Genomic DNA, 26,567 nt, shown 5'->3' with positions numbered 1-26,567 from the left:
AAGGTCAGAGTGAAGGAGGGGCAGAGTCTTCAGCCCCCAGGAGGGGCAGGATGGGAATGTCCAGGGGCAGGGGTGGGGGGAGGAGCCAAGCCACGGGCCAGGGAGCTTGCATCCTTCTCGTGGAGCCTCATGGCCCCTCTGGGAAGACAGTTGTAATGTGCCCACTTCACAGATGAGGAAGTTGAATGTCAGAGAGGGCAAGGCCGGGGGAAAGCTGAGAAGCATGGGGGGGAGGTTGGGGAAGCCTCCACTCAAGGCCGTATGACTGGGCCTGGGGCCCAAGGGAACAAACCAGGGACAGACGGACACAGACAGGCAGCAGGTCTCTGTGAGGGCAAGGCTGTCTGTGGGAGGTGGGTGCCAGGGTGGCAGAGGACAGCAGCCTCGCTCCAACACTTCTCCAGGATCCTGGGGGAGCCTCACCCTTTCTTCTGGGCCGGGATGGATGGAGGACCTGAAGCTGAAGCTCAGATTTAAACATGCGTTGGGGAAATAAAGGATAATGGTCTCTAATTACTACTCATTAATACAATTAATTAAGCTAATATATGCAATAAGTGGTATCAGTTATCAGAACAAATCAGCTAATACAGGCAATTAAAGAGGTTGGCTATTTAAATAATTAATGTGGCTGATTAATGGGATTGATTTCATTCAATTGTCACGATTATTTATTAATTTGTTTCACCACTAATATCAGAGGGGAAGTGCCTTTTAAGTCCATAAAATAAGGAATAAATTAATTAATTAATGGAGCTGAGTTTTTAAAAATGGAAGCTTTGATTCCTGGATTTGATCATTACCACAGGAGGGAGAATATTCTAGAAATCTCCAAGTAAACTGAGATCTGCAGGCTGAGTAGGAATTACTCTGGCCCTAAGGAAGAGAGGGGGTTCCAGGCAGAGGGAACATCATGTGCAAAGGCCCTGAGGCTAGAGGGAGCAGAGCTCTTTGAGAAGGCAGGAGTGCAAGGAAGAGCTAGGGGAGAGAGGAGGGATCGCCAGCAGAGACCCGGTCACAGAGGGTTGAGCCACAAGGACTACACTTTGTCCTCAGGGTTGCAGGGGCTGCTGTGACGTTCACTCATTCAAAAACATCTTTATGGGGTGCCTGGCACACTTCTAGGCGGGTCCCAAGCCCTGCTCTTGTGGAGCTGGCGTTCTAGTGAAAAGAGAGAGTCAGTGCTTGAGATGGGACCCGTGGCAAGTCAGCCAAGTGCTATGGAGAACAGCTAAGCAGAAGAGAGAGGTGGGGAGCATCAGAAAGCCACACTCTCAGGTGGGTGGCCGGGAGAGGCCTCACTGAGAAGGGGACATTTAGTAAGACCTGAAGGAGGGAAGGGTGGGAGCTCAGTGGATGTCTGGAGGGAAGGTATTCCAGCAGAGGGAACAGGAAGTGCAAAGGCCTTGGGGTGGGGACCAAAGCCAGCACAAACCCAGCTTGGCTGGAGCAGTGTGCGTGGGGGAGTGTGGTAGGCCATGAGTGGGAGAGGCGGCGAGGAGCCGGCGTGTGAAGGCTGTTCTGAGGACTTCGGCTCCTTCTCGGAGTGAAACCGGGAGTAAGACTAGGAGGCCCTCCAGTGCGCTGAGCAGAGGAAGGCCATGACCTGACTTTCCTTTTAACAGGACTGCTCTGGCTGCTGGGGTGAGAACGAGTCACAGGGGGCACAGATGGAGGCAGGGAGTGACACAGAGCCTGGCAAGTGAGCAGTGACGAGGTGGTGGCCGTAGTCGGGGCAAGTGATGGCAGTGGGTGGTACTGGGACACGGTCGCATTATGTCTTGCAAATGCTGGAGTGTGGTGGAGGGGTGGGGGACGCGATGGGGCTGACTGTGGCCCCAGGCCCTCAGCTTCCCGGGTCTGGGGCTCTGCCCTGAGCGCCTGTAGTGGCTCTGGCCACCTCAGCCTGCCTGATCCCTGGGCAGGCCCCCGCCCCCGGGGCTCTGCTCCCACCTCGGAGCCGAGGGGAAGTGGACAGGAAGCAGGAGGAAGCGCTGGGGCGATCCCAGTGTCCTGGCCGACCTGTTCCCATCCGAGGGAGGATTTCCGGGCCTGAATGGCCGGAAGCGCTGGGATGGGACACCTCACCCCGGAAGAGCTGGCGGACGGAAGCAGGGGAGGGGTCGTTCCCCCACCTCACAGCCCCTGCTGCTGGACAGACAGATGGAACCCAAATGGCTTTGGAAGCCTGTGTGGCCCGGCTGCAGCTTGAGGGACTGTGGTTAGACGTCGGGAAGGACTTTGTGGGAGGGAAGGCTGACAGCGGGGCTTCCAGAATGTTGGAAGAGGGAGGGCTGTCAGAGCTTGTCAGGGAGGACCCCTTTGCCTCAGGAGCCATGGGGAACCCCACATGGGATTCTGCTCTGGGAGCACACACCCTACCCACAGTTTTTGTATTTTTTTTAGCTCAGCTTTTTTTTGTCTTAAATTTAATTTATTTTAATTAATTGTAATTTATTTATTAAATTTAAATTTGGGCTTCTGTATTTGAAGAAGCAGTCCCTCCCCATTTTGCAAATGGGAATACTGAGGCCTCTCCTGGCCAGAGAACCCGGGTCCAGCCTGACGTAATTAATGATAATGACAGTGATTAACATTGGCTGTTTATTATTCATATCCTTCAAGCAATATTTCTTGAGCTGCTACTATATGCCAGGCACTGTGCTGGGGGCTGGGGGCTCAACAGGGAAGGAGACAAAGTCCATGTCCCTGTGGAGGCATCAGGTATTAATGGTCAGCATGTAAATGTAAGGTGATCATTTCAGGCAGCGACTGAGGGAAATAAAGCGGGGTTGAGGACAGAGAGTGAAGGACGAAGGACTATTGTAGGTAGGGGGGTTAGGGAAGGCTTCTCTGAGGAGGGGACATTAAGCAGAGCCCTGAATAAAGTGGGAGGAGGGGCAAGCTGCATGAAGATCTGAGGAAAGTGCATTCCAGACAGAGGGGAAGAGCAAGTGCAAAGGCCCTGTGGCAAGAATGAGCTTGGCAAGGAGGCCAATGTGGTTGGGGCAGAATGAGGAACCGAAGGAGTGAGGGAGGCCTGTTGGGGGGTCTGGCGAGTTGGGCGGTTGGGCACCACCAGGCCAAACAGGGCCTTGTAGGTTGGGGAACATATGACTCAATTTATACGTGTTTTTCTGGCGTCATAATGGCCCCCTCTTTACTCTCACGAGGGAAGAAGCATTCTGGTTTGGATGATGAATTATGTGGCCAGCCATTTGCAGGCCACGAGAAGGGTTTAGATTTTGTTCTTGGGGAGGTGTGAGCACTGGGGGGGTGGGAGGGGTGTGCCCCGTGATCTGCTCAGGTTTTCTCCTGAGTGCCGTCCGGTGGCGGAGTGGAAGCTGGCCCAGGGATGTGGGAGCTGGCCCGGCGAGCCAGCGAGAAGGCTGCTGCGGGTGTCCCAGATGGGGCAGGGTTGACACGTGGGCAGACGCGGTCAGGATCTATTTTGAAAGCAGAGCCGCAGGATTTCCTGATGGATGGGGTGTGGAGCGTGACGAGAGAAGAGGCACAGAGGACCGCAGGGTTTTTGGCCAAACACAGCAACCAGGATGAAACCGACATCAACGGAGATGGGAAGCGTGGGGCACGGGGGTCAACAGCTCTGCTTTGCGTATGACAAGTGCAAGGCGACTTCAGACGCCCAAGAGGAGGCGCCAAGAAGGCAGTTGGGTTGATGAGTTGGTGTTGAAGGAGCAGGTCCAGGCCGCAGCAGCGAAGGGGTGGCCTTTAAGGCAGGGGACTGGGGGAAGTGGCTCACGGTGGCTGCGTGAGGAAATGTTTGTCTCGGGCCTGGGAAAATCAGCCATCCCCCCGCCTCTGGCTTCTCCAGGCCCCTTGCCGGCCACCGCAGGCAGAAGGGATCAATTCTGCAGCCAGCTGTCACCAGCAGTAGCAGCACAGTGTGCCGGACGGCCGCTGAGTGGGTCCCTCTGCACTATCGAGTGAGTGGAGGGCAGAAACAGGGGAGCCTGAGCCCCAGCATGGGCCGCCAATGTTTGGAGTCAGGGAGGGGTGGGGAGAGAACACCAGGAGAGAGCAACCTCATGAAGCTGGGTGAAGACAGTGATTGAGGAAGCCGGCGCCCTGTTAAACATGTAACATTCATTGGCGCCCTGAAACATCACGACAACCCAATGAGGCAGAGGCTGTCATTGTCCCCATTTACAGATAGGAAACTCAGGCTCAGAGAGGTGAAGGGACTTGCCCAGGGTTGCACAGCTACGGGGTGGAGGAGCAGCTGGCCAGCAGATTCCAGCGAGTGCTCAGCTGCAGGGCCCCGTCTGCCTTCAGGATGAGCTCTCTGGGGTTTGAGGGCCAGGTGCTCCAGACAGGTGGGCAGAGGCTGACAGCTGGGGGCACTCACCTCTCTTCTCTCCTTCCAGGGCCGCTGGAGAGCTGGAGGCCGGTGGGGACTATGTGAAGGTAAGAGGGGCTGGGCAGGGCACAGAGGCGCAAAACCTGTTCCGTGAAGGGCACAGTCTTTCTCTGAGTCTTGTTAGGAGCCAGACCTCGCTGCCGCTTCCAGGAGGAGAGGGGCTAGGGGTCGGGGTGGCACCTGGGGCCTGATTTCACTCCCAGTATCTTCTTCATTCTCTCCTGGCCCCACGCTCAGGACATCCCAATGCTTGTTACCTCCAAACCCCACCCACTGCCAGCTGGACAGGCCCCAAGGGGGTCTCTGTGCAAAGCCTGTGGCTCTCTAATCCTGCCTGGTCTTGAGCCTCGCTGGTGCCGGGATCGGGGAGCAGGGGAGGATGACTCAGTCCTTCATCACAGATGACGGACACAGCTCACACTTATCACAAGCGTCATTTGTCCTGGGCACTGGGAATGTTGAAAAGGCAGTTTTGAGATAATGATAATAAAAATAATCATGTGACATTACATTTTGTGTGCCTACTGTGTGCAGAGCCCTCCGCTGGCTGCTGGCACTGGAAGGGAGAAGCTTTGAGCTCTTTACGTGAATGAGAGCTTTGCCTTCTTCCCTCATCTCTGAGCATGGAAGGCCTTCTCATGCCCATTTACAGATGGGAAACTGAAGGCCCAGAGAAGTGCGGTGACTTACCCACAGTCACTCAGCTACTATTGGGCAGAGCTAGGATGGCAGTCCAAGTTCATTTGATGCCAAGACTGTGGACAAAGCCCTTGGGCTTCCACCTCAGGAGCCCCCTGAGCCAGGCCCCCTGCTGGGTGCGGAGCTAGTGCACAGGGCAAGCAGCACCAGGCCCTGTGTCCAAAGGGCTCCCAGTCCCTGTGGGGACAGGGCAGAGTCACACAATGGTTTGAGCTTGTGTTTGGTAATCTAGCAGACCCAAATTTTAGTCCTAGATCTGCCACTTATCTGCCACATTGACTTTGGGGGTGTGTGTCACCTCTCTGAGCCTCAGTGTTCACCTATGTGACATGGGGTAACAGTGGTACCTCCAACCCAGGGTTGCTATGGGCTCGGTGGGTCCATGCCCATAGTGAGAAAGCTGAGCCTGGAACAGAGCAGGCTGGCCTGGCTCCTGACCCCAGGGACATGCCACTGCCCGAGATGCTGCCTATAAAGCTCCGTGTAAGTGACTCGTAATGGAGCAGTGTGGGCAGTGCTCAGAGTGCGCCCCACCCCCCGCCCCTCTCCAGCACCAGAAGGCTCAGCAAAGAAGCCACTGGAGCTCCAGAGGTAGGGGATGACTTTCAGCTCGGGGGCTGGGGAGGAAGAGATCATGGAAGGCTTTCTGGAGGGGAAGGCATTGCAGCCAAGCCATTGCAGTTGACCAGGAACATTCACCACGGTCCTCTCCCCTGACACCACAGCGGGACAGAGGCCTCAGGGAGAACCAGCACCAAAGCCAGCGGGTGGAACACACAGGGGGCACATTGCAGCACCCCATAAATCCCAGCCACCTGGCAAGGTACTGAGAGCCACATCACAGATGGTAGTGAGACCCCTGTGAGGACTATTAGCTTTGTATTTTTGCTTTAGTTTATGGGGCTAAAAAAAATGTAATTAAAAATATTATAAAAATATACCTGTTCACTGGAACTGAGTAAACAACTCCCTAAAGAATGAACTCAAAAGAATGTTAGTTTTAGTTTCAAGCCTCAAGCGAGAATGGAATCAATAGTCAGTTACCAAAAGTCCATTCCTGCTCTGAAGTACTTAGCTTCGAGCACTCCAGGCTTCTCAGACTATGATGTGAATGCTTCGATTCTAAGGCAAGGATTCTAAAGTTCCAAGAACATAAAATTCCAAGCTCCGTGCTCAGAACTTCAGATGTGTTTATAGAAAACAAACAAACAAACAACTGAGGCCCAGAGAGGCAGACTCACCTGCCTGAGGTCACACAGCCTGTCAAAAGGATTTGAAACCCAGGCCTGACTGATGCAGAGTCAGCAATGACTCCCTTTGCATCGACAAGCCTATGACTCTAGGACAAAAAGTCCAGATTCTAAGACACTAAGCTTGAAGATAAGAGTGTGCATTTATTGAGCACTTACTGTATGCCTAGTTCTGTGAGGTCAGTCCAGGGATGTTTTCCAGATGAGTAAATCCGAAATCTAAGAGAAGGGGCTGGTGGGGTGGAGGTGGGGGCACCGCTAGTTGAACCCAGGTTGTGCCCTAACGGTTGAGCCTTACGGGCTTTCTGCACCCCCGGAGTCTGTCAGTCGAACATTCCGCGATCGTCCGCAGAGTCCCTGATTCCAAATTAGAGATGAGAAATCCTGGGCTCTGGGAGATTTTCTGAGGCCACAAAGGATTTGGTCAAACGCACACAGGGATTTTTCCGGCTTTAGGTATAATTTAATTCAAAGTCTGCCCCCTCGGTGTCAGCGAGGGGCGCGCGGGTCGGGGAGGTAGAAACCCCCCTCGCCGGCCCGGGGGTCCCCAACCCATCCCTCTGCCCCCCCGTGACGCCTCCCTTGGCAGGTCCTCTGCTCCGCATCCCCCGACTCCAGGCAGCCGGGGCGCGCGGGGCTGGAGCGCGGGGGGCGAGGGGCGGGAGCGGGGGGCGGGCGGAGGGAGGAACAATGGCCCCCTCCCCTCCCCTGGCCGGTGGAGGGTGGGGTCTCCCCGCCCCGCCTCCCCGCTCCTCCCCCGACAAGGCGATGAGGTAATCGCGCTGCCGAGAGGCACGCGCAGCCGGTGCCCAGCCGGGTCGGTCCCGCGCCCCTGCCCCGCCGGCCGCCGCCCCCCGCACCGCCCCGGCCCGGCCGTCCGGGCCCACCATGACCGAGCGGTGCAGCCTGTGGAGCGCCCTGTCGGCCGCCGCCTGCTGCTTCTACCGCGGCTCCTTCGTGCAGGTGCAGGTGAGGGGGCGGCTCGCCCCCGCCAGGCGCTCCGGGCTGGGACCCCGGCCGCTCCGCCCTGGCCCCGGCCCCGGCCCCGGGCCCGGGAGCCGGGAGCCGCAGCCCCGTGGCGCCGGGCTGGGTCCGGCCGGGCAGGAGCTGCGGGCTGCGGGCTGCGGGAGGAGGCGGGGTCGCCCCAGCCTCACCTCTGGGCGCCCCGACGCTCCGAGGGGTGAGGGTCCAGCTGCCACTCCCGGGACTCGGGGCTGCAGGGGCTGCCGTTCCGTCCTGCCTCCTCCGCAGACGGGAGCTGAGCTGGGGCGTTGGGTACCGGGAGATGGGGTCCCCGGCGTCCTACTGGTCCTCCAGAGAGCACTTCGGCTCCTGCGGCTGACCCGGGCAGCCTGGCTCCCCGTTGTACTGGGGGCGCTGGGCTGGGGTCCGAAGGCTAAGTGAGGGGCGGGAAGCTGAGTGAATGGTGCCGGTGCCGGTGCCTGTGCCGGGGCTGGGGCCAGAGTGCACACCGCTCTCCTGCCCTCTAGGTGGGCTCGGGCATGCTCGGGGCGCGGGTCTCCCAGCCCAGCTGGCCGGGCAGTGCAGGTCGGCGCCGTGGCGGTGAAAGGGTTAAACGGAAGGTGGTGGAGGGGAGGACCCGGACCCCGCCTCTCTGCGGAGCATCATCTGGGGATGGCTTTGCTTGGGGTTGAGAGACTGAAGGGAGCTAGAGGGGGCTTGCTGGGCACGGGCCGGTGGGATGGGGTTAAGACACTGCCCGGGGGTCTCCGCGCTTTTGCCTCCCAAGCCCCCTGGGGGACGCCAGGCGCGTCACCTCTGCGCTGCCCTAGGCTCACACACACGCTCGGAGCCCGCCTGAATGACGGCCCTGCCGGCGGCGGAGCGCAGCATCCCCGCATCGGCCAATCAGGCGCGCGCAGGCTGGGAGGCGGTGAGATCATCTCTGGCCAATAGCAGTGCGCTGAGCGCAGGGATGCTGCATTCGCACCCCACCACCCCCACTCCCTTTTGGGAGCTGGGGACCCCGGGGTCGAGGGTGAGGAGGAGGGCACAGGGACCCTCGGGTTCCCCACCCTCGGGTGTGTAGGAGGACCAAGTTGATCCCCTCATATTCTCCCTGACGGTTAATTATGGCTATAAAAGTGGAGTCTAGTCTCCCACCCCCCATTTACAGATGAGGCTACCCAGACAGAGAGGGAAAGTGACTGGTTCAAGGTCACACATGGCAGGCAGAGTCCTAGGGCCAGGTTCTTTGCCCTCTCCCCTTCTTTGCCCCGTCTCTCTCTTGCTCCAGCTGTGGAACTGGGGCAAGTCTCAGTTTCATGCTCTTTGTCAAGAAGAAGGACCCCAGAAGGCTGGGGCACTGGTGTCCTCTCCCCTGGGACTCCCATTCTTCCCTCCCAAAGGGTGTACTGTTGTCTAAGGAGAGAGGCCCGGGACCCCCCAAAAATAGGGAGCCGTGTGGAGGAGTGGAGGTATCTGAGAAGGCCCAAATCTCAGCTCAGCCCTGGGCCTGCCCGCCCTTCCCGGGTATCAGTTTCTGCCCTGGACAGAGGATGCGCAGAATCCCCATCCTCAGGCCCTGCCTCTCCCTCAGCACCTGCATACATCGCTCGCCCCCACCATCTGTCCCCAGAGCCCCACAGGTTCCTCAAAGCCCAGATTTTCATGGACCCATCTCCAAGCTGCTCCTGGCCCACCTCAGAGAGTGTCTCATTGTCCTCCCAGGATCTCTGCCTGGAACCCTCTCTGACCCCTCTGCCTTCTTCCTCCACACCCGACCAATGGCTATCTAAACACCCTTCCCCCAGGCCCCATCCCCGTGCCCCACCCTGCTCTGCCATTGCCTGGAAAACACTAGGCCACTCTCCACACAGCGGATCGAACCTGCCTCAATGCTTAAAAAACCTCCTGTGGCTCTGCTGTGGCCTCTGGGTAAACCCCAGCTCCCCAAGCCAGCCTCCCAATGCTGCCATGCCTGGGCCCCCACCCCAGCCCCTTGAAGCTTCTCCTCTCCCCCTGCCCCAGGGCCTTGGCTCTGCCACTCTCTTCACAGGAGCTCTTCGCTGCCCGCCTGTCTGTCCCCACCCTGATGCTTTTGCTTGGCTCATCCAGTCCTCCTCAGTGTCTTCAGGGACTCCGTTCCCTGACGATATAAGGAGGGACCCTCTCATCTGCTCCCCGAGCTCTCTGCACATCTCTGAATGTTCAGAAAAGCCCAAACTGCATGTCAGTGTCCTTGTGGCTCCCCCAGGGCAGAGGCCACCTGTCCTGATGACCTTGGAGCCTCAGCCCCTGGCACAGGACCTGTCCCAGAGTGGGGGCTTAATCAGTGTTGAAATAATGGAGTCCCAGGTTCTAGATATCTCTGAAGCTGGGAACCAGGGTGTCTTGGGAGCGGGGTAGATGGGGTAAACCAAGGCAGTGTGTGAGCAGAGGGGTGGAGAATGGAGCTGCATAGCTAGGCTCTGAGCTCTGTGGAAGGTCTGAGGAGGCAGGGAGTGGACTGGAGGACCCTCGGACCCTGGTGGGTAGGGGGTCCTGGAAAGAGACTGTCACCTGGGCTGAAGCCAGGTCCTTTGGTGCCCCCTTTCATCTGTCCTGCTGTCTGGCCAGTTCTGGGCCAGATCTGTCTGTCCTGGAGCAGCCATCTTTGGGGACTGGAGTTGGGGAAAAAGAGAGAAAGCAATGTCACATGTCCTCACAGTGCTGAGGACATCTGTGGGCTAGTGCTCTGGACTAGTGTCTTCTTTCCTCCTTGCAAGCTGGTGAGGCAGGTTCTGTCATCATACCCATTTTACAGAGGAACAAACTGAGGCCCAGAGCATTCACACGGCACAGCCAGGACTGGGCTGGGCTCCGTGGTGGGGATGCACCTGGCAACAGGTGCTCCCCTCCCCCTGCACTTAGGCCTCCAACCCGAGGCCACAGTAACCAGGAAACCAGGAATCTTCCCCTTGGGCAGGTAGAAGGGGGGAGTCCTGAGCATTGTCTCCAGTGAGTGCCCTTGGGCTTCCCTGCTGGGCCACAGTTTCCTCATCTGGCAAGAGTTGCTTGAGACGGCAAGGAGGAAAGGGCCTTGGGAATTGTAAAGGACGACACAGATGTCTGTGTGGGGGCCTTTGCTTCCCTGTTTATGGCTGCCTCCTCCACCGTTCCACTGTGTCATCCACCATCCCGGAACATATCTTGGTCTATCCAGCTTTGTTTTTGTCCATGCCTTTGCCTGGCATCTGCTGCCTTACTTCCAAGATCCACTTGTAGAAATCCTCCCTCTCCCAACTTTAAGATATGTTTGGTGTCACTGGTGCATAATGAGTGTTTTGTTATTGCCGTCTCCTCCAGGAAGCCTTCCTGGACCACTCCATCTCATCTAGACTTCATCTCCTCCTTCCTAAAAGCCGCCCAGCTCTTTGCCGCTGTCCAGTACTGTGGTGCTGATCTCAGTCTGCATAATACTCATGACGCTCTTGCCTCCCCTCTTAGGCTGGGAGCTTCCTTGAGGACAGGGCCTGGTTTATTTATTGCCTCCTTCCCCCCTGGCACATAGCACTGGGCCTGGAACACAGTAGGCACTGTTTGGTGGAATTAATGGAGATTTCTTTACTCCTTCTGGGATAGGGACTTGTGGGTGAGGACCTTTTTGGCATCTATACCTAAGAGTTCCCAGGGTCCCGGGATGGAAGGAGGTCGCCTGGGGCAGGAGGAGGGCGGGAGGGAAGGAGGAAGGGGCCCTCAGATCGGATGCCAACTCTTTCTGTCTCCCGCCCAGTTCTCCAAAGAGAAGTACATCTTGGACTCATCGCCTGAGAAGCTGCACAAGGAGTTGGAGGAAGAGCTCAAACTCAGCAGCACAGATCTCCGCAGCCATGCCTGGTACCACGGCCGCATCCCCCGCGAGGTGAGCGGGCCCTGAGCCGGGCCTCAGTCCTGGACCCTTCTACCCCCAGCTCAGCCAGCCCCAGCCAGAGAGGCTCTGACCTATTGCTTGGTGGGTTCAATCACGGAGGACTGGGATGAGGTCTGGCTCTGCCATTTATTGACTGTGTGACCTTGAACAAGTCACTTCACCTCTCTGAGCCTCAGTTTTCTCATCTACAAAATAGAGGATAATAATAGTACTTACCTGAAAGGATTACTGTGAAAATTAAATGAAATCATGCATGTAAAGTGCTTAACATGATGTTTGACCTGCAGTGAGATCAATGAACATTGTCCTTTGTTGTTTTTGTTGTTGTTATTATTATTATTACTATTTTTTTACTGTTATTGTTATGGGTCTACACATCAGCCTCTTGTGTGTTTGATTAGTGAGTATCAGTCCTTAGGCTACTCTGTTTTGGCAAAGTTGAGTTTCCAGGCTGAGGCACAGACTTGGGCTGGTAGTCACCTGTTCCCTCTTTCATTCATGCTATAAATCTTTGTCAAGCATCAACTCTGCCCGGCCCTGTGCTGGGCACCAAGGATGCAGAGATAAAATAGGCGGTGGCTTCCGTTGAGGGCTGGTAGTCCAGGGTGGGGACTGACAGGCAGAGAGTCAGAGCCCGGGGTGGGAAGTGCAAGAATGGAGTGCCCAGAGGGAATGTGGGCAAGCCCTGAGGGGGGGCACTGAGGAGAAAGGCCATTGCGAGATGGATAGGAGTTCACTAGGTGAGCAGGATGGGAAGGATGTTCCAGGCAGAGAAAGAAACTTCAGGGTGCAGAGGCCCAGAGACGTGCCAGAGTACTGGGTGTTTGGAGGAATGAGGATTAGGAACTCTCTGGGCCAACATGAGCCCTGAGAAGGAGTAGGTCTGAGGCCTGAGTTTCAGATCATGGTGACCGTGACTCTCCCAGACCCTGTGTCCCTGTGACTTCCTTTCCAGGGTGTCATGTCCTCCCTTTCCGGAGCCTCTGTGCCCCAGCCCCAATGCCTCTGGCTGAGGTGCCCCCTCTGCATCTGGGTCATTGTGTCCCGCCTCCCAGGCTTCAGCTATCTGTGTCACTGTCCCCCAGGTCCCGGGTCTGGCCCTCTCCTGCCCTTGCCCTCCTCCAGCCTAACCATTGCCTCTGCAGGTCTCAGAGACCCTGGTACAGCGCAATGGCGACTTCCTCATCCGGGACTCGCTCACCAGCCTGGGTGACTACGTGCTCACGTGCCGCTGGCGCAACCAGGCCTTGCACTTTAAGATCAACAAGGTGGTGGTGAAGGCGGGCGAGAGCTACACCCACATCCAGTACCTGTTCGAGCAGGAGAGCTTCGACCACGTGCCTGCCCTGGTGCGGTACCACGTGGGCAGCCGCAAGGCCGTGTCGGAGCAGAGCGGCGCCATCATCTACTGCCCCATCAACCGCACCTTCCCGCTGCGCTACCTGGAGGCCTGGTACGGCCAGGGCCAGGGCAGCAGCAAGGCCGCCAGCCCTGCCAGCCCCTCAGGCCCCAAGGGCAGCCACATGAAGCGGCGTAGCGTCACCATGACTGACGGGCTTACCGCCGACAAGGTCACCCGCGGCGATGGCTGCCCCACCAGGTAAACAAGGACGCCACGTGGCCTCAGTCTCCTCATTTGTTGAGCGGGAGTGTCACTAATGGAACATTCTCAGGGACATTTTGATGTCACCTGGTTACCTCTGGGGCTGGGTGAGACCAGGCCCCGGTCCCAGGAAAAGCCACGGCTGCGAGTCATTCCTGAGGCCCTGCTGTGCATGCGGCCCTGCACTGGGTGCTCTCTGCGCCCAGTCTCCTTGACTCACGTCCCCTGGGAGGCGGCTCCTGTCCAGACCTGCTTTAGAGATGCCGAAACAGGCTTAGAGAGAGGAATGCGCTTGCTAGAGAGTGCTTTGACTCTCTGCCCCAGGTCCGTGACTCCAAAGTCTGTGCCCCTAACTCCTGTGGCCTTCCTGGCCTTTTGCAGAGACCCGCTGTCCAACACCACCAGCACCTGGATAGGTCCCTTCTCCCTGGGCCTGGGCTGGGTGCTGTCAGCCAAGAAATTGCTGGTTGGGTACCCGGCAGGCAGCCGCCACTTAGCCTGTGGTTTGGAACCAGTGACTGTCATGGTGCCAGGCTGCACAGACCATGTGTGTCCAAGGCATCTTGATCATAGTGTGGGAATCAGTGGATAGGCCTGGCTCCCTCAGGCTCCCCGGCACTTCCTGCTAGCCCCTCTCCCCTGACAGTTCTCCAAGTTGGGGACGAGGTTCCCAGGGAAGAGAGCAGTTGTGCAGGTTGTGGATTGCACAAGCCTTCCTCCTCTGGGCTTCGGTTTTTGTACCCATCAGTTGGAAGGTTGGGTTCAATAATCTCTGGCAGATCTAGGATGGAGGCCGAGGCGGGGGTCCTGAGGCTGGCTGAGGACCTGACCTCTGAGCTCTCTGCTCATGAAGGTGTCTGCTCCACAGCGCATCGCTGCCCCATCCCCGGGAGTCCATCCGCAACTGCGCCCTCAGCATGGACCAGATCCCAGACCTGCACTCGCCAATGTCCCCCATCTCCGAGAGCCCCAGCTCCCCTGCCTACAGTACTGGTATGACCAGCAGAGGGGGCAGGTGGGGGGATGTGGTGGGGGTGACCTTGCGTGTACATGTACATGTCCGCCATGTGTCTTTGATGACTTCTGTTACAGTGTGATTAAGTGTGTTTCTACCTCTTTTCTGAGAGCAATGCCCGATAAGAATTTATGCTAAAAACCTGCTGGTAGAACTATGGATATTGACAACCAAAACATGGCTTGTTCACGCAACAACGATTTATTGAGTCCCTATTGGCTATCAGGCACTGTGCATGATGTGGTTTCCAGTGCATTCTCCAGAATGCAGTGAAGTCTGCGGGAGGCTCCCCAGTTACTGAACCTGGGCTCCCGTGCTGTGAAGTGCGCTCACGCAGCAACCTCGGCCCCATGCGCGTGGCAGGTGCTCTGCCGGGCCCTGCCCTGGGTTGGGACTTACCGCCTCCCTCACCCCAAATGGTAGGCTCGAACCAGGCTAGTCACACTGTGCTTTTTGCTTTTTTTTTTTTCCTTTTAAATAGACTGTGGTTTTTTAGAGCAGTTCTAAGTTCACAGAAAAATTGTGCAGAGTGCTATGCTTCTTTTAAATACAAGGAAAATTTCTGTTGTAGAAACATGCCACCAGTTCATTTCTGGAAGGAAAAAAAAAGAATGTTTTCGACAGGCCATATTGTGTACTGTCCATGTGACAGGCAGAGTGTGCAGACAGAGGGGCCGCCCAGAGGAACCTTTGCCATGTCGTTGTCCATATGAGTTGTCACAAATTCTTCCCTAAACACAGGCTCGCCAACTTGTCATAACTACAAACTTGCCTTCAAAGCAACACTCAAGTGTAAAAATTAAAATTCCTTGCCACGGATTATTTGCTGGACAATTTCCAAGCAATGTGGCATAGTAAAGTACCCAGGCTTGAGGACTTCACACGTGGTTTTAAGTCCCAGCTCTACCACTTGCTGGCTGGGGGATCTCAGGCAGGTCACTTCATCTCCCTGAGCCTTGGTTTTCTCATCTGTAGGATGAGGATCATAAAAGTACTTACATCACGGGATGTGGAGAGGGTTGAATGGACTCGTTGTGCAAAGAAGGATCTCGCAGCTGTAAAAGCTCAATAAACATCATTCTAATTTTGGATGATGGTTTTTACCGTTGTTGACCAGCATATCTCCAGCACGTCGCCAGCCCCTGGCTCACGTGTCTCCATAAATCATTCTTCCTAACTCATTGAGAAACAATTCCACACAATGAACTCCAGCCAGGGCTCAGCTTCTGTGAATCGCAGAAAGCTCCTCCAAGTAGTTGGGTGGTAGCCCAAGGCCGCAGCAGCCTTAGGCTAGGAGCATGCAAACGCCTGGGGTCCAGGGGAGTCCAGAGTATTGCTGAAGGCTGGTCAGTTTGTCAGAGTCTGCGTGGCCTGGCCTGGGTGTGGGAGGTGGGGACATCACCCCCGTAGGGTGGATGGAGCCTGTCCTTTGGGAAGGGGGTGGGGAACCTCACTGGGTGGGGAGCCATGGTAACTCGTCCTCTCCCTTTATCTCCCTGCAGTGACCCGTGTCCACGCCGCCCCTGCAGCCCCCTCGGCCACAGCGCTGCCTGCCTCCCCTGTCACCCGCCGCTCCAGTGAACCCCAGCTGTGTCCCGGAAGTGCCCCAAAGCCCCCTGGGGAGTCGGACAAGGGCTCTTACTCCAGCCCCTCCCACACCCTCTGCAAGGCCTCCCCATCACCATCACTCAGCAGCTACAGTGACCCGGACTCTGGCCACTACTGCCAGCTCCAGCCTCCCATCCGTGGCAGCCGCGAATGGGCAGCGGCTGAGGCCTCCAGCCGGCAGGCCAGGAGCTATGAGGAGAAGCTAAAGGAACTTTCAGAAAACGGGGCCCCCGAGGGGGACTGGGGCAGGGCCTTCACAGTTCCCGTCATGGAAGCCACCTCTTCCTTCAACCCGGCCACCTTCCAGTCACTCCTGATCCCCAAGGATAACCGGCCCCTGGAGGTGGGCCTCCTGCGCAAGGTGAAGGAGCTGCTGGCAGAGGTGGACGCCCGGACGCTGGCCCGACACGTCACCAAGGTTGACTGCCTGGTAGGTGCTAGGTGTGCATTGGGGCATGGGCAGCACCTCTGTCCTCTGGCCTTGGACAAGAGTCAGGGTGGTGAGGAGTTGGCCCCTAAATTCCCCAAGTATAGCGAGTGGACCTGGACTCTGGCGTCACAGCTGTCCTTCACTTGCTATGTGACTCTGGGCTGATCACTTTACCTCTCGGGGCCTCCATTTTCTCCTTTTAAAAAAGCAAAATACAAGGGATTCTTGTGTCCTCCAGAGGTCAGTTTGGCACTGGAACTGAACAGTCCTGGAACCTGGTGGTGTCCGGCTCCCTGGGGCACTTTTTGAGCCTGGTCAGTCAGCCGTGCTGGTCCTGGGATTAGAGGAGACCCGACTCCCCGCCCCCACGCCCCCAAGTGGACAAAAGGAGCAACATCATTACCTAGGCCCATAAGTTGTCAATGCCTGGGCCTTTGCTTTGAATGAATCTTGACCGCCTAAGGACCTCCGCTCTCTGGGCACCTCAGCTTTTCCCTCTGAAGTTTGAGGGGGACACTGATTGCTTGGTCGCACTGATCACCGAGCTCGGGAAGCAAGTAAAGAGACAAGGCAGAGGTGTTGCTCTGAGAAGAATACTGGGCGTGAAGGGAGCAGCCCTGGGTTCCAGGCCCAGTGTGTGACCTTGGACAAGCTCTTTGCCTCCCTGGGCCTCAGGTTTGCCTTCTGGAATAAGGGTCCCCGGGGCACCTCTGGCACATGTTAGATACCCCTGGGCATTTTTCCGTTCATTCCTCATTTCACAGATGGGGAAAAGGTGGCTCATTTACTCCATGTCAGGGTTAGAAGTAGAGCTGGAATTCAAACCCAGCGTCCCAGCCAGGCTGCCCGCCTAGATACAGCTCTCTGACTCCCAGATGGCTGGGGCCAGCCGTGACAGGAAATTAATCAGCCCTCTGGGCGTCCTTGCAGGTTGCTAGGATACTGGGCGTTACCAAGGAGATGCAGACCCTAATGGGAGTCCGCTGGGGCATGGAGCTGCTAACCCTCCCCCATGGCCGACAGCTACGACTAGACCTGCTGGAAAGGTAAGACAGACTCCCGCGCACGGGGACTCGCGGGGACCCCCGTAGGCTACTTCGCGCCTTTTGCTGTGGTCGGTTGGCCAATCACGGTCTCTCAGCCCAGCTCCCAGGGGTTCTGGCCACGCCCCCTATCCCACTGACCAATCACAACTTCTCGACGTCCAGCCCCAGGTAATCCTGGTTTCCCAAAGACTTGAGTCCTTCATCTCCGGACTTTTTGCATCCTCTTGACCAATCACAGTCCATGAGCCTTGGCCCCGCGCATCAGCACTGGCTTCTCTTCTTTCTTAAAACAGCTCTGTGCGATAAATTCCGCTGATCCATCGCAAGCCCTTCATCCGGGCGCTCGGGGGGCCCTGGCCCCGCCCCTGATTTATACTGACCAATCAGAAGCCATAGCCTTGCTTGCCCTCACTCTGGCCGCACCCCCTACTCTCATTGACTCTTTACAACCTCACACTTTTGGCTCTGCCCACAGCCCCTCCGTGCCCAACCGCAAGCAGTGGCACGGCCCCTCCCCCCCACCCGGGGTCCTTGGCCCCGCCCTCTGACCTGGCCGCTCCGACAGGTTCCACACCATGTCCATCATGCTGGCCGTGGACATCCTGGGTTGCACCGGGTCCGCTGAGGAGCGGGCAGCGCTTCTGCACAAGACCATCCAGCTGGCGGCCGAGCTTCGGGGGACCATGGGCAACATGTTCAGCTTCGCTGCGGTCATGGGCGCCCTGGATATGGCCCAGGTACTGAGGGACCCCCTGGAGCCCCCTGGCTCCAGACGGAGGAGCCCTGGGAGGTGTTCCTTTGGGATGGCTGTGTACTGAATCAGGAAGAACTTTGTGACTTTCTCGACAGCGTTGGTGAAACAGTTTCTCTAAGAGCTGACCTGCTCCTAGACCAAATCTTTCCCCTTCTCTGGGCCTCAGTTTCCCCACTTGTAAAATGAATGAGGAGCATTATGTGAGTTTAAAGAATAAATATAGAATGGCTATCGTTTAGCGAGCACTTACTATATGCTAGGAGCTACGTTAGGTTACTTGCCAAGCACTGAGTCCTCAAAATAAACCCATGAGCTAAGTGCCTTTATTGTCCCCATTTTCCTTGTGGAGAAACTGAAGCGGAGCAGTACTTGTCTAAGGTCACACAGTCAGAGGCTGAAAAGGTTGGGATTCGAACCAGGTCTGTCTAATTTCAGAGCCCGAACCTCACCCACACGACATTTCCTCTCCTGTGCCTAGTCACTGGTAACCACAGGGTCCCAGAGGCAGTGGTTCAACTCCCAGCTCTGCCATTTAGTTTTGGAATGACCTTGGGCAAGTCCTTCCCCTCTCTGAGCCTCAGTCCCCTCATCTGTAAAGTGGGTGGTTGTGAGAGCTTCGTGGGAGACGTGTGACAAGCTGTCAGCATGGTCCCTGTTACATGAATGGTGACCATAATAATAATAATTATCCCATGTCCGGGTGTCCACTCAGCAGGGTGGGCTGTGGCCCCTGCAGGCCTCTTCCCTGGCTGGTCACTCACAGTCTGGTCTCCCCAGATTGCCCGGCTGGAGCAGACCTGGATGACCCTGCGGCAGCGACACACAGAGGGTGCCATCCTCTACGAGAAGAAGCTTAAGCCATTTCTCAAGAGCCTCAACGAGGGCAAAGGTACCTTCCCCACCTTGCTGTGTGAGCTTGGACAGGTTCCAGCCCTGTCTGGGCCAGCAAAGACTCTCCCAGGGTGGACGATAATGAGAGTTTGACTAAGTTCTGTACAAGCTATTCTCCTTGTGCTCACTTTCTTCCCGGGCCAACGGTGTAAGCCGCATCCGGGTCCAGGCTCGGCCCCCAGGCCTGGGCAAGGCTGCAGTGGGTTCAGCAGCGGCAGTGGGTTCAGCTGGAGGCATCCAAAAGGAAGGGTCTGTGTCAGGAGTCAGGAGCCCTAGGGGTTCTCTCGGGACCTCAGGCCAGCCCCTTGCCCTCCTGCACCTCAGTTTCTGGGACCACAGTGGAAGGTGGGGCCCTGCGGTCTCTAAGCCCCCGTTGTTTCCCACCCTGCAGAAGGCCCACCGCTGAGCAACACCACCTTTCCCCACGTGCTGCCGCTCATCACACTGCTGGAGTGTGACTCGGCCCCGGCCGAGGGCCCCGAGCCCTGGGGCAGCACGGAGCACGGTGTGGAGGTGGTGCTGGCCCACCTGGAGGCTGCCCGCACCGTAGCACACCACGGAGGCCTGTACCACACCAACGCTGAGGTCAAGCTGCAGGGTGAGTCCCGGGTCACTTCTGCGGGGAGATGGTCATTGGTCCTGCCAGCCTGGGCCTCCCTCCACCTTCCTGTCCATTCACGTTTCTCCATCCCTCTTTCCTGCCCTGTCACCCCGGCTTCTTCATCTCATCCCTTTTCTTCCTCACTCATCAGTTCAACAAGGCTTTGTGAGTGGCAGGTGCCAGGTGGAGGTGGGGGGTCCCGGAGATGGTTCAAACAGCACCAAAGTGGAGTAGCAGAGCTTCTCTGAACCTCAGTTTTCTCACCTGTGAAGTTGGCATCCTAACAGACCCACTTTACAAGATTGTTTGCAAAGTGCTCAGCCTGGAGCCCCGGGGCTGAGACAGACCTGCCCTGCCTTCAGGGAGAAAAGTGGAACTCCCTCTCATGAAAGGAGCAGAGAGAAAGTGGCTTCAGGCAATCCATCTTTTTTATTTATTTATTTTTATTTTTCTTGAGGAAGATTAGCCCTGAGCTAACTGCTGCCAATCCTCCTCTTTTGCTGAGGAAGACTGGGCCTGAGCTAACATCCGTGCCCATTGTCCTCTACTTTATATGTGGCACGCCTACCACAGCACGGCCTGCCAAGCGGTGCCATGTCCACACCCGGGATCCAAACTGGCGAACCCCGGGCCTCCGGGCCTCCGAAGCGGCACATTTGCACTTAACTGCTGCACCCAGGGGCCGGCCCCCAGACAATCCATCTTTTACTGCCTCAGGCATTATTTAAGCCATAAAAGTTCACTGTAGACAAATTGGAAATTACAGCTGAGCAAAAACAAGATAAAAAAAAAATCACCGACGATTACTCAGCAGTAAATGCCGTCAGCATGCTGGTGTATGTCTTTCTTGCTTTTTTCTTTTTCAGAAAGAACAAAAATTTTTTTTTTTACATTTACCTACAAAATGTATATACGTTTCTTAGGAAAGATTTTGGAACTTACAGAAAAATACAAAAAAGAAAAGAAAAATCACCCAAGATTCCTCCCCAAATTAACATTAATATTTTATCTTCTGGTTTTAAAAGTATATGTTGCAAATAGTAGGACAAACACGAGGTGCTAAACTGCATGGTCATCAACAAAGCTTGTTGGAGGCCTGGCGGAGCTGGGGGGAGGTCCCCCCAGGAGGGAGGCCCTGAGGGGTGGTGGCTTCAGGCGGGAGCCCTGGCCTTCCCAGCTGGACAGTGGTCCCCTGACGCCTGCGCCCCGCCCTGCAGGGTTCCAGGCCCGGCCAGAGCTCCTGGAGGTGTTCAGCACTGAGTTCCAGATGCGCCTCCTCTGGGGCAGCCAGGGCGCCTGCAAAAGCCAGGCCCGGCGCTACGAGAAGTTCGACAAGATCCTCACTGCCCTGTCCCACCAACTGGAGCCTGCTGTCCGCTCCAGCGAGCTGTGACCCCATGGACCCTTCCCCTCCGCAGCTGCGGGCAGCAACGGGGACAGAGGGGCACAACCTTTCCCCAGAGCACCCCAGGGACACTGTGATCAGCCCAAGAATGTTCTGGGTTCCGCTCCAGGATCTCCCTTGCACCAGGGTCTGGCTCGGGCTCTGGGCTCCACAACCCCCCAGCTCCTCTTCAGGAAGAACCGGAACCTGTCCCTCCCTCCAGCTTATGCTTCCCCGCTTCCTGCTGAGATGCCCTGTGTTGGAGCCACTAGCGGCTGCTCACGCCTCCTCACTCTTCTCCAGGCGTCTGCCCCCATCGCCACCGAGGCCTCCATCTGGCTGTAAATACGTGTCTGTGCTGTAAATAGATGTACAGAAACCATGTTCTTTCTTTCATATAATAAACTTTTATGACTCTTTCTTTGTCTCTCAGGGGGCCCTGGGGTGGAAGGAAGCATCTTTTCTCAGGTGAAGGGTGGAAAATTCATTCAACAAATACTCATTTAGCACCCGGGACCTTCCAGATTGTATCTTCTAGCCGGGAGCCAGTTACAGCTAGAACTGAAACCCAGTTCCTGTGCTGCAGGAGCTCAGATCCCAGGCGGGAGATGAACAGCCAGTTCCAATGCGGCGGGGGGCGGGGGGGGATACTGAGCCTCGCCTGCTCCTACCCACCTCCCTGCCTCAGGAAGCCACTGAAAAGCTCCCCACAAACGCACAGCCAAGGGTCCCAGATGTTTGGGGTGGAAGGGCTTTTCGAAATCTAGGATTCCAACTGCCCTCTGGCAAACTGAGAAACCGGAGGACGAAGGCGGGCTCCGTGGGTCAAAGCAGCAGAATGAGGAGGGCTGGGACCTGGGTATCCTGACCCGGAGATCTTTCCTTTTCTATCCTCAATAGTGGGAACTACTCATTTCTTTTCAGGCTTTGAGACGTGGCCCCAGAAGCCTTCATGCGTGTGTGTGTGTGTCTGTGTGTGCGTGCGTGTCTGTGTGTGTGTGTGTGCACATGGTGAGCGGGGCAGGGAACCTTTGAGGAGGGCCGTGAAGGCAGTAGTCTTGATTGGGTGAAGGAGGTGGGCAATGTGGATCACTAGGATTCCAGGCCAGGCTGGAGGCCTGGGGAGCCTGTTCGCTGAATTTGAAATGTCTGGGGTCCTTCGCAATCTGAATCCTTTGACCAAGAGAGGCTGGATAACATCGTGCATTAGATCTTTGGCAGCAACCAGACCTGGGTTCAGTTCCTTTGTTTACCAGCTGTGTGGCCTTGGATAAGAGGCTTAACCTCTTGGGTGCCAATTTCCTCCTTAAGAAAATGGGGACAATAACAGAATCCATCCCTTAGGACTGATGTTAAAGAACTTAGCGCATAGTAGCTGCTAGGCAAGGGACCACCATGTTTCATACATAACGGACTGTCAAGGATCATTTATTGATTACTTCCTGAGCCACAACACTTTTATGTGCCTGTACTGCGTTGAAATATCACCATTTCTCTGTATGACAGGTACTGTTATTATAAGATCTATAAGGCATCTAACACTAATGGCACACAGTACGTGCTCACCAAAAGCTATTAGTGAGTGCTCTTTTATCATATAAAGGAAAAAAGAGCATGCAAAAGGCGCTTTGCAAGGTGTAAGTTGCCGCACAAGTTTTGGCTACAATTGCTAAGTCACCCTTTGTGCTCATAATCCTTTATTCATTATTCTTTCGGGGTTACTGTGATGGTCCCCTAGTTACCGTGGCCATGGAAACGTGGCCCGCCGTCCTGGCTTGGAAGGTTCGCGGGCTCCCCCTGGAGGCCACTTTCGGTCCTACTGCGGGACGACGGGGTGGGGCCTCTGAGAGCGGCGAGAGGGAAGCCGGGAGTTGTAGGCCACGGGCGGAGGCTGCTGCGGGGCCATGCACGCCGGGAGTTGTAGTTCTCGGGAGAGGCGGTTGGCGGCCCCGGACCGAGCTCCGGCCTGAGGCGGATGGCGGCTGTGACGCGCGGCTGCCGGTCCTGGGGCTCGCTCCTCGGGCTGCTCGCGCTGGTCTCGGCCGCGGCGGCCGCCTGGGACCTGACTTCGCTGCACTGCAGCTTCGGCACCTTCTGCGAATGTGACTTCCGGCCCGACTTCCAGGGTGAGGAGCCGGGTGCGGAGGGGCGGCGGACGGGGGAGCCCTCGGACTCCGGGCTTGCGCCGGGGCCGGACCTGGAGGATGGAACCGAGGGGCGGGACCCCCAGACTTCCAGACGGCCAGAGCTGGAGTGGGCGCGGCGTTGAAGGACCCTGAGAGCCGGGGGCACGGGACGTGGGGCGAGGGTTCGGGGTCCAGTCAGAGCCCTGCCAGGATGGAGAGAGCCTTGGAGAGCGGGGCCTTGCGGGGGGTTAGGCCTCCACCGCGGACTGGCCGGCAGGGGAGAAGCCTGCCTTGGGGGTGGGCAGGGGTCTAGGGCAGACCCTGTTGACAGCTCGCATCCTCTCGGGGCTGAGCGCAATCTAGAGTGCCGTCCGGTGGGGGCGCTGCCGAGCTGAGTCAGGCCTGAGGGTGGCTTCTGCTGCCAGAGACCCCAAGGGCCCCACTCCCTTTCCACGGACAGCTTGTACAGACGTCCCGGAGCCCAGGGATGCCTAGACCAGGTTCCAGATGTGACTTCCCCCTTGAACCTCTTCCATGGCGGGGGCGGGGGGGGGGGCGACGGAGGGGGCGGGGTCAGCTCTGACACTGTCCTTGTGGCCCTAGGTCTGGAGTGTGACCTGGCCCAGCACCTGGCTGGCCAGCACTTGGCCAGGGCACTGGTGGTGAAGGCGCTGAAGGCCTTCGTGCAGGACCCAGCTCCCACCAAGCCGCTGGTCCTCTCCCTGCATGGCTGGACCGGCACTGGCAAGTCCTACGTCAGCTCCCTGTTGGCACACTACCTCTTCCGGGATGGCCTCCGCAGCCCCCATGTGCACCACTTTTCCCCGGTCATCCACTTCCCGCACCCCAGCCAGATGGAGCGCTACAAGGTAGGCTAGTTGAGTGCTGGACCACTGTTCGCCTGCACTGTGGGGTGCCAGACCCTAGGGCGTGAGTCCTGAGCCAGAGAAGGGGAGTCACTTGCTCCAGCCCACACAGCCACTTGGAGCCTCAGCCCTCAGGACCCATGCAGATCAGAGCTTGGGGTGGTGCCATTCTACCTGGCAGGGAGTTCTCGCTTTAGTTCCTAGGGGGCAGTAAGGGTACCTACCTGCCAGGGTTGTGTGAGGGACATGGGATTATGTAATTGCAGGTATTATTTATTGAGCACCTACTTCTGCCAGATAGTCTGCATTATCTTCTCTCTGTGAAGCACGTGGCCCCAGTCTGAGGCTCAGAGTAAGCACTCAGTGAATATTAGCTCTTACTGCTATTGTTATTGTTGTTGATTGCTAGGGACTTTCCGGGCTGATCTGGTTCAGCTGTCAACACTATTTGGAAGGCTCAGGGAGCAGGAAGGAGCCGTCGCCTTTTAGAGAAGGCAGTAGGTGTCAGGGAAGAAGCCCTGAACAGGCGGGTGCAAGGCCTGGGTTTGAGGCCCTGTTCTCCTGCTGACTTGCTGTGTGAACCTGGACAAGTCGCTGCCCCTCCCAGGGCCACCGTGTCACCATCAGTCCCATTAAGGGATTGGTGCTCTTTGGGACACCACCTCTCCCGGGGAAGGGGATGCGTTCTTGCCTTGGGAAGAAGTCTGGGGCTGAGGGAGTATCTCCAGGCCCCTCAAACTCCTGCCTCTCCCCTACAGAAGGATCTTAAGAGCTGGGTCCAGGGAAACCTCACCACCTGCGGCCGCTCCCTCTTCCTCTTCGATGAGATGGACAAGCTGACCCCAGGCCTGATGGAGGTCCTGCGACCTTTCCTGGGCTCCTCCTGGGTTGTATACGGGACCAACTATCGCAAAGCCATCTTCATCTTCATCAGGTGGGGCCCGGCTCAGCAGCGGGCATAGTGTGGGAACACTTGTCAGAGGTCCCCACTGTCCAGTCTCGGCCTGGGGTGTGTTCCCCCGGGGCCCAGGCGGGCTTTCCGAAAGCCCCTGACACTCTCTCTGGAGTCATTCAAGGTGGTTGACTTCCCTTTGACGTTCTCAAAGCCCATTCTGGGCTCAGTCGTTTTGTTCCTCACTATTTCTTTGCGGAAGCCCTGCTGGGTCCAGAGTTTTCCATCTGTTGTGGCCAGGAGGACACAGGCCTGGGAAAAATAGAACTAGAGTTCTAGTCCCAGCTTTAAGAATCCTAGCTGTGTTTCCTCAGGTAAATCACTGCACCTCTCTGAGCTCCCCTTTCCTCTTCCGAACAGCAGGGCCAACACTAATGCCCACTCTCCTCCTAGAGACTGGGTGAGGGAAAGTGAGTTAACGGACCCCAAAGTGTTTTGTAAACTATAAAGTGCATGGCATGTAGAGGTGAATTTCCAGGGCTCATGGCTGTGGATGCAAGCTCCACAGAGGGGACGTGGTTTCTGTGGAGTGTTTTCAGTGGGTTTGGCTCCTGATGGCACTGAGCTGGGCTGGCACCTGGCGAGTGAGGGCCAAATCCTGCCCCCACCATCTGAGTCTCGGCCCACGTCCTGCATGGTTTTAGCAACACCGGTGGCGAGCAGATTAACCAGGTGGCACTGGAAGCATGGCGCAGCCACCGGGACCGCGAGGAGATCCGCCTGCAGGAGCTGGAGCCAGTCATCTCCCGGGCTGTGCTGGACAACCCACACCGTAAGTTCAGCTGGGTGGCTCAGCAGGCCAGATCCAGTGGGCCAGGCTCTCTGGGGAGAGCCGGCTTCTCCCAGGGTCTGATGCTCTGCCCACTGAACCTGCACCTGCCAGGCCAGGCTTTGGCGCTCCTGGCTGTCACACAACCTCCCTGAGCCCAACACCTGGAAGGTGGCTGAGGGGGTTAAGACCAGCACCACACCTGCACTGCCCTTTGGGGGCGGGGGGCCCTGCTCCTCCCAGTGAAGCCCTGACTCCTTTCCCCATCGCCCCTTCCTGCAGATGGCTTCTGGCGCTCGGGCATCATGGAAGAGCATCTCTTGGATGCCCTGGTGCCCTTCCTGCCACTCCAGCGGCACCACGTGCGGCACTGCGTGCTCAACGAGCTGGCCCAGCTGGGCCTGGAGCCCAGGGATGAGGTCGTCCAGGCTGTGCTGGATAGCACCACCTTCTTTCCTGAGGACGAGCAGCTCTTTTCCTCCAATGGCTGCAAGACTGTGGCTTCCCGAATCCCCTTCTTCCTCTGACTCTCCAGGTGGCGTCCTTGCCCTCCTCTACCTGGCCAGGCTGTTCAGGAAAGCCCTGGGTTTCTGCCAGGGAGACCCTGTCCTGAGCCTCCTGGAGAGTGGGCCCCGTAACGCAGAGTGAAGAGGAAGAGGGCTGCTGGCTAGCCCTTGGGACAGAGGGCCAGGCCGGCCCTGCCTCTGAACTGGCCTGAGGGCATCTTGGCCTTTGCTTCCTTCCCCGGGGAAACCACTGGTCACCCCAGAACCTCACTGAGCCTTGATCTTGCCCTCCAGCCTGAGCCTTCTTCAAATGTGAATTGTAACTCAGGGACTGGGGCTCGTGGCTGCTCCCTCCCTCCTCGGTCTGTTACCCGTGGCCCCTTGCTCTGGCACCATACCCCAGCCCTCCCTCCCACACCTTATGTCCCAGCATCGTAAAGCCAGGCTGAGGCTTCTCAGTCTCCATGAACAGAGGGACTCTGTCATGTGGGCTTCGTTTTTAAAGTTTTTAATTTTGTAAAAGAAGAAGACAAATACAATAAACTTAGCCATGGGACCAGAGGAATGCTGGCTGCAGTTTCTAATTGCTCCTGAAGGAGGCAGCTTCGCTGAGTGCCAGTGTGTGAGGGTGGAATCTCTCCCATCCCCAGCAGGCAGGGAGGGGCCTCAGTGGCCCTTCGGAGAGCAGCCTACCTGCCGGGACAGGGGTCTTGGCCCGGGCCCTGGACAGCCTGGATTTTGCTGAGACTCGGGCTCAGTCCCGAGGTGACCTGGGACTTGCTGGGCCTCTGGCACTGGCCCTGGGCAGCCTCC

General features: G+C 57.1%; 3 protein-coding genes across 5 annotated transcripts in view; 2 read left to right on the top strand and 1 right to left on the bottom strand.

Annotated features, from left to right (window-relative positions):
* SH2D3C (SH2 domain containing 3C) overlaps positions 1 to 20,954 on the top strand; it is a 35,066-nt gene extending 14,112 nt beyond the window's left edge. For all 3 annotated transcript variants that reach the window (XM_046676570.1, XM_046676550.1, XM_046676559.1), the window contains 10 exons: positions 4,389 to 4,428; positions 11,066 to 11,194; positions 12,349 to 12,803; positions 13,675 to 13,799; positions 15,324 to 15,859; positions 16,790 to 16,905; positions 17,471 to 17,642; positions 18,437 to 18,548; positions 18,942 to 19,148; positions 20,369 to 20,954. In XM_046676570.1, coding sequence (XP_046532526.1) covers positions 4,389 to 4,428; positions 11,066 to 11,194; positions 12,349 to 12,803; positions 13,675 to 13,799; positions 15,324 to 15,859; positions 16,790 to 16,905; positions 17,471 to 17,642; positions 18,437 to 18,548; positions 18,942 to 19,148; positions 20,369 to 20,544 — 2,068 coding nt within the window. In that variant the 3' untranslated portion in view covers positions 20,545 to 20,954. The remainder of the gene's footprint in view (positions 1 to 4,388; positions 4,429 to 11,065; positions 11,195 to 12,348; positions 12,804 to 13,674; positions 13,800 to 15,323; positions 15,860 to 16,789; positions 16,906 to 17,470; positions 17,643 to 18,436; positions 18,549 to 18,941; positions 19,149 to 20,368) is intronic.
* A 1,495-nt stretch (positions 20,955 to 22,449) lies between these two features.
* TOR2A (torsin family 2 member A) lies at positions 22,450 to 26,319 on the top strand. Its single transcript, XM_046668447.1, has 5 exons — positions 22,450 to 22,661; positions 23,265 to 23,530; positions 24,286 to 24,461; positions 25,124 to 25,251; positions 25,531 to 26,319. The coding sequence occupies exons 1-5, from the start codon at positions 22,511 to 22,513 to the stop codon at positions 25,773 to 25,775; spliced, it is 966 nt and encodes a 321-aa protein (XP_046524403.1). The 5' UTR covers positions 22,450 to 22,510; the 3' UTR covers positions 25,776 to 26,319.
* The window catches only part of TTC16 (tetratricopeptide repeat domain 16), a 12,544-nt gene continuing 11,892 nt past the window's right edge, over positions 25,916 to 26,567 (bottom strand). Inside the window, exon 15 of the mRNA XM_046679805.1 lies at positions 25,916 to 26,004. Within this exon, the coding sequence (XP_046535761.1) occupies positions 25,916 to 26,004 (89 nt within the window). The remainder of the gene's footprint in view (positions 26,005 to 26,567) is intronic.

The sequence above is a fragment of the Equus quagga genome, chromosome 1 (genome assembly GCF_021613505.1).
Source record: "Equus quagga isolate Etosha38 chromosome 1, UCLA_HA_Equagga_1.0, whole genome shotgun sequence".
NCBI classification, from domain to species: Eukaryota; Metazoa; Chordata; class Mammalia; order Perissodactyla; family Equidae; genus Equus; species Equus quagga.
The sequence above is the reverse complement of the archived record's forward strand: the minus strand, read 5'-3'. Positions and strand labels throughout refer to the sequence as shown.

What these genes read in the sequence shown, in the direction of transcription:
- TOR2A (XM_046668447.1), top strand. Translation starts at nt 22,511, where the DNA reads ATGGCGGCTGTGACGCGCGGCTGCCGGTCCTGGGGCTCGCTCCTCGGG. An exon ending in CTTCCGGCCCGACTTCCAGG is followed by an intron (nt 22,662 to 23,264) that starts GTGAGGAGCCGG and finishes TTGTGGCCCTAG; the next exon opens with GTCTGGAGTGTGACCTGGCC. An exon ending in GCCAGATGGAGCGCTACAAG is followed by an intron (nt 23,531 to 24,285) that starts GTAGGCTAGTTG and finishes TCTCCCCTACAG; the next exon opens with AAGGATCTTAAGAGCTGGGT.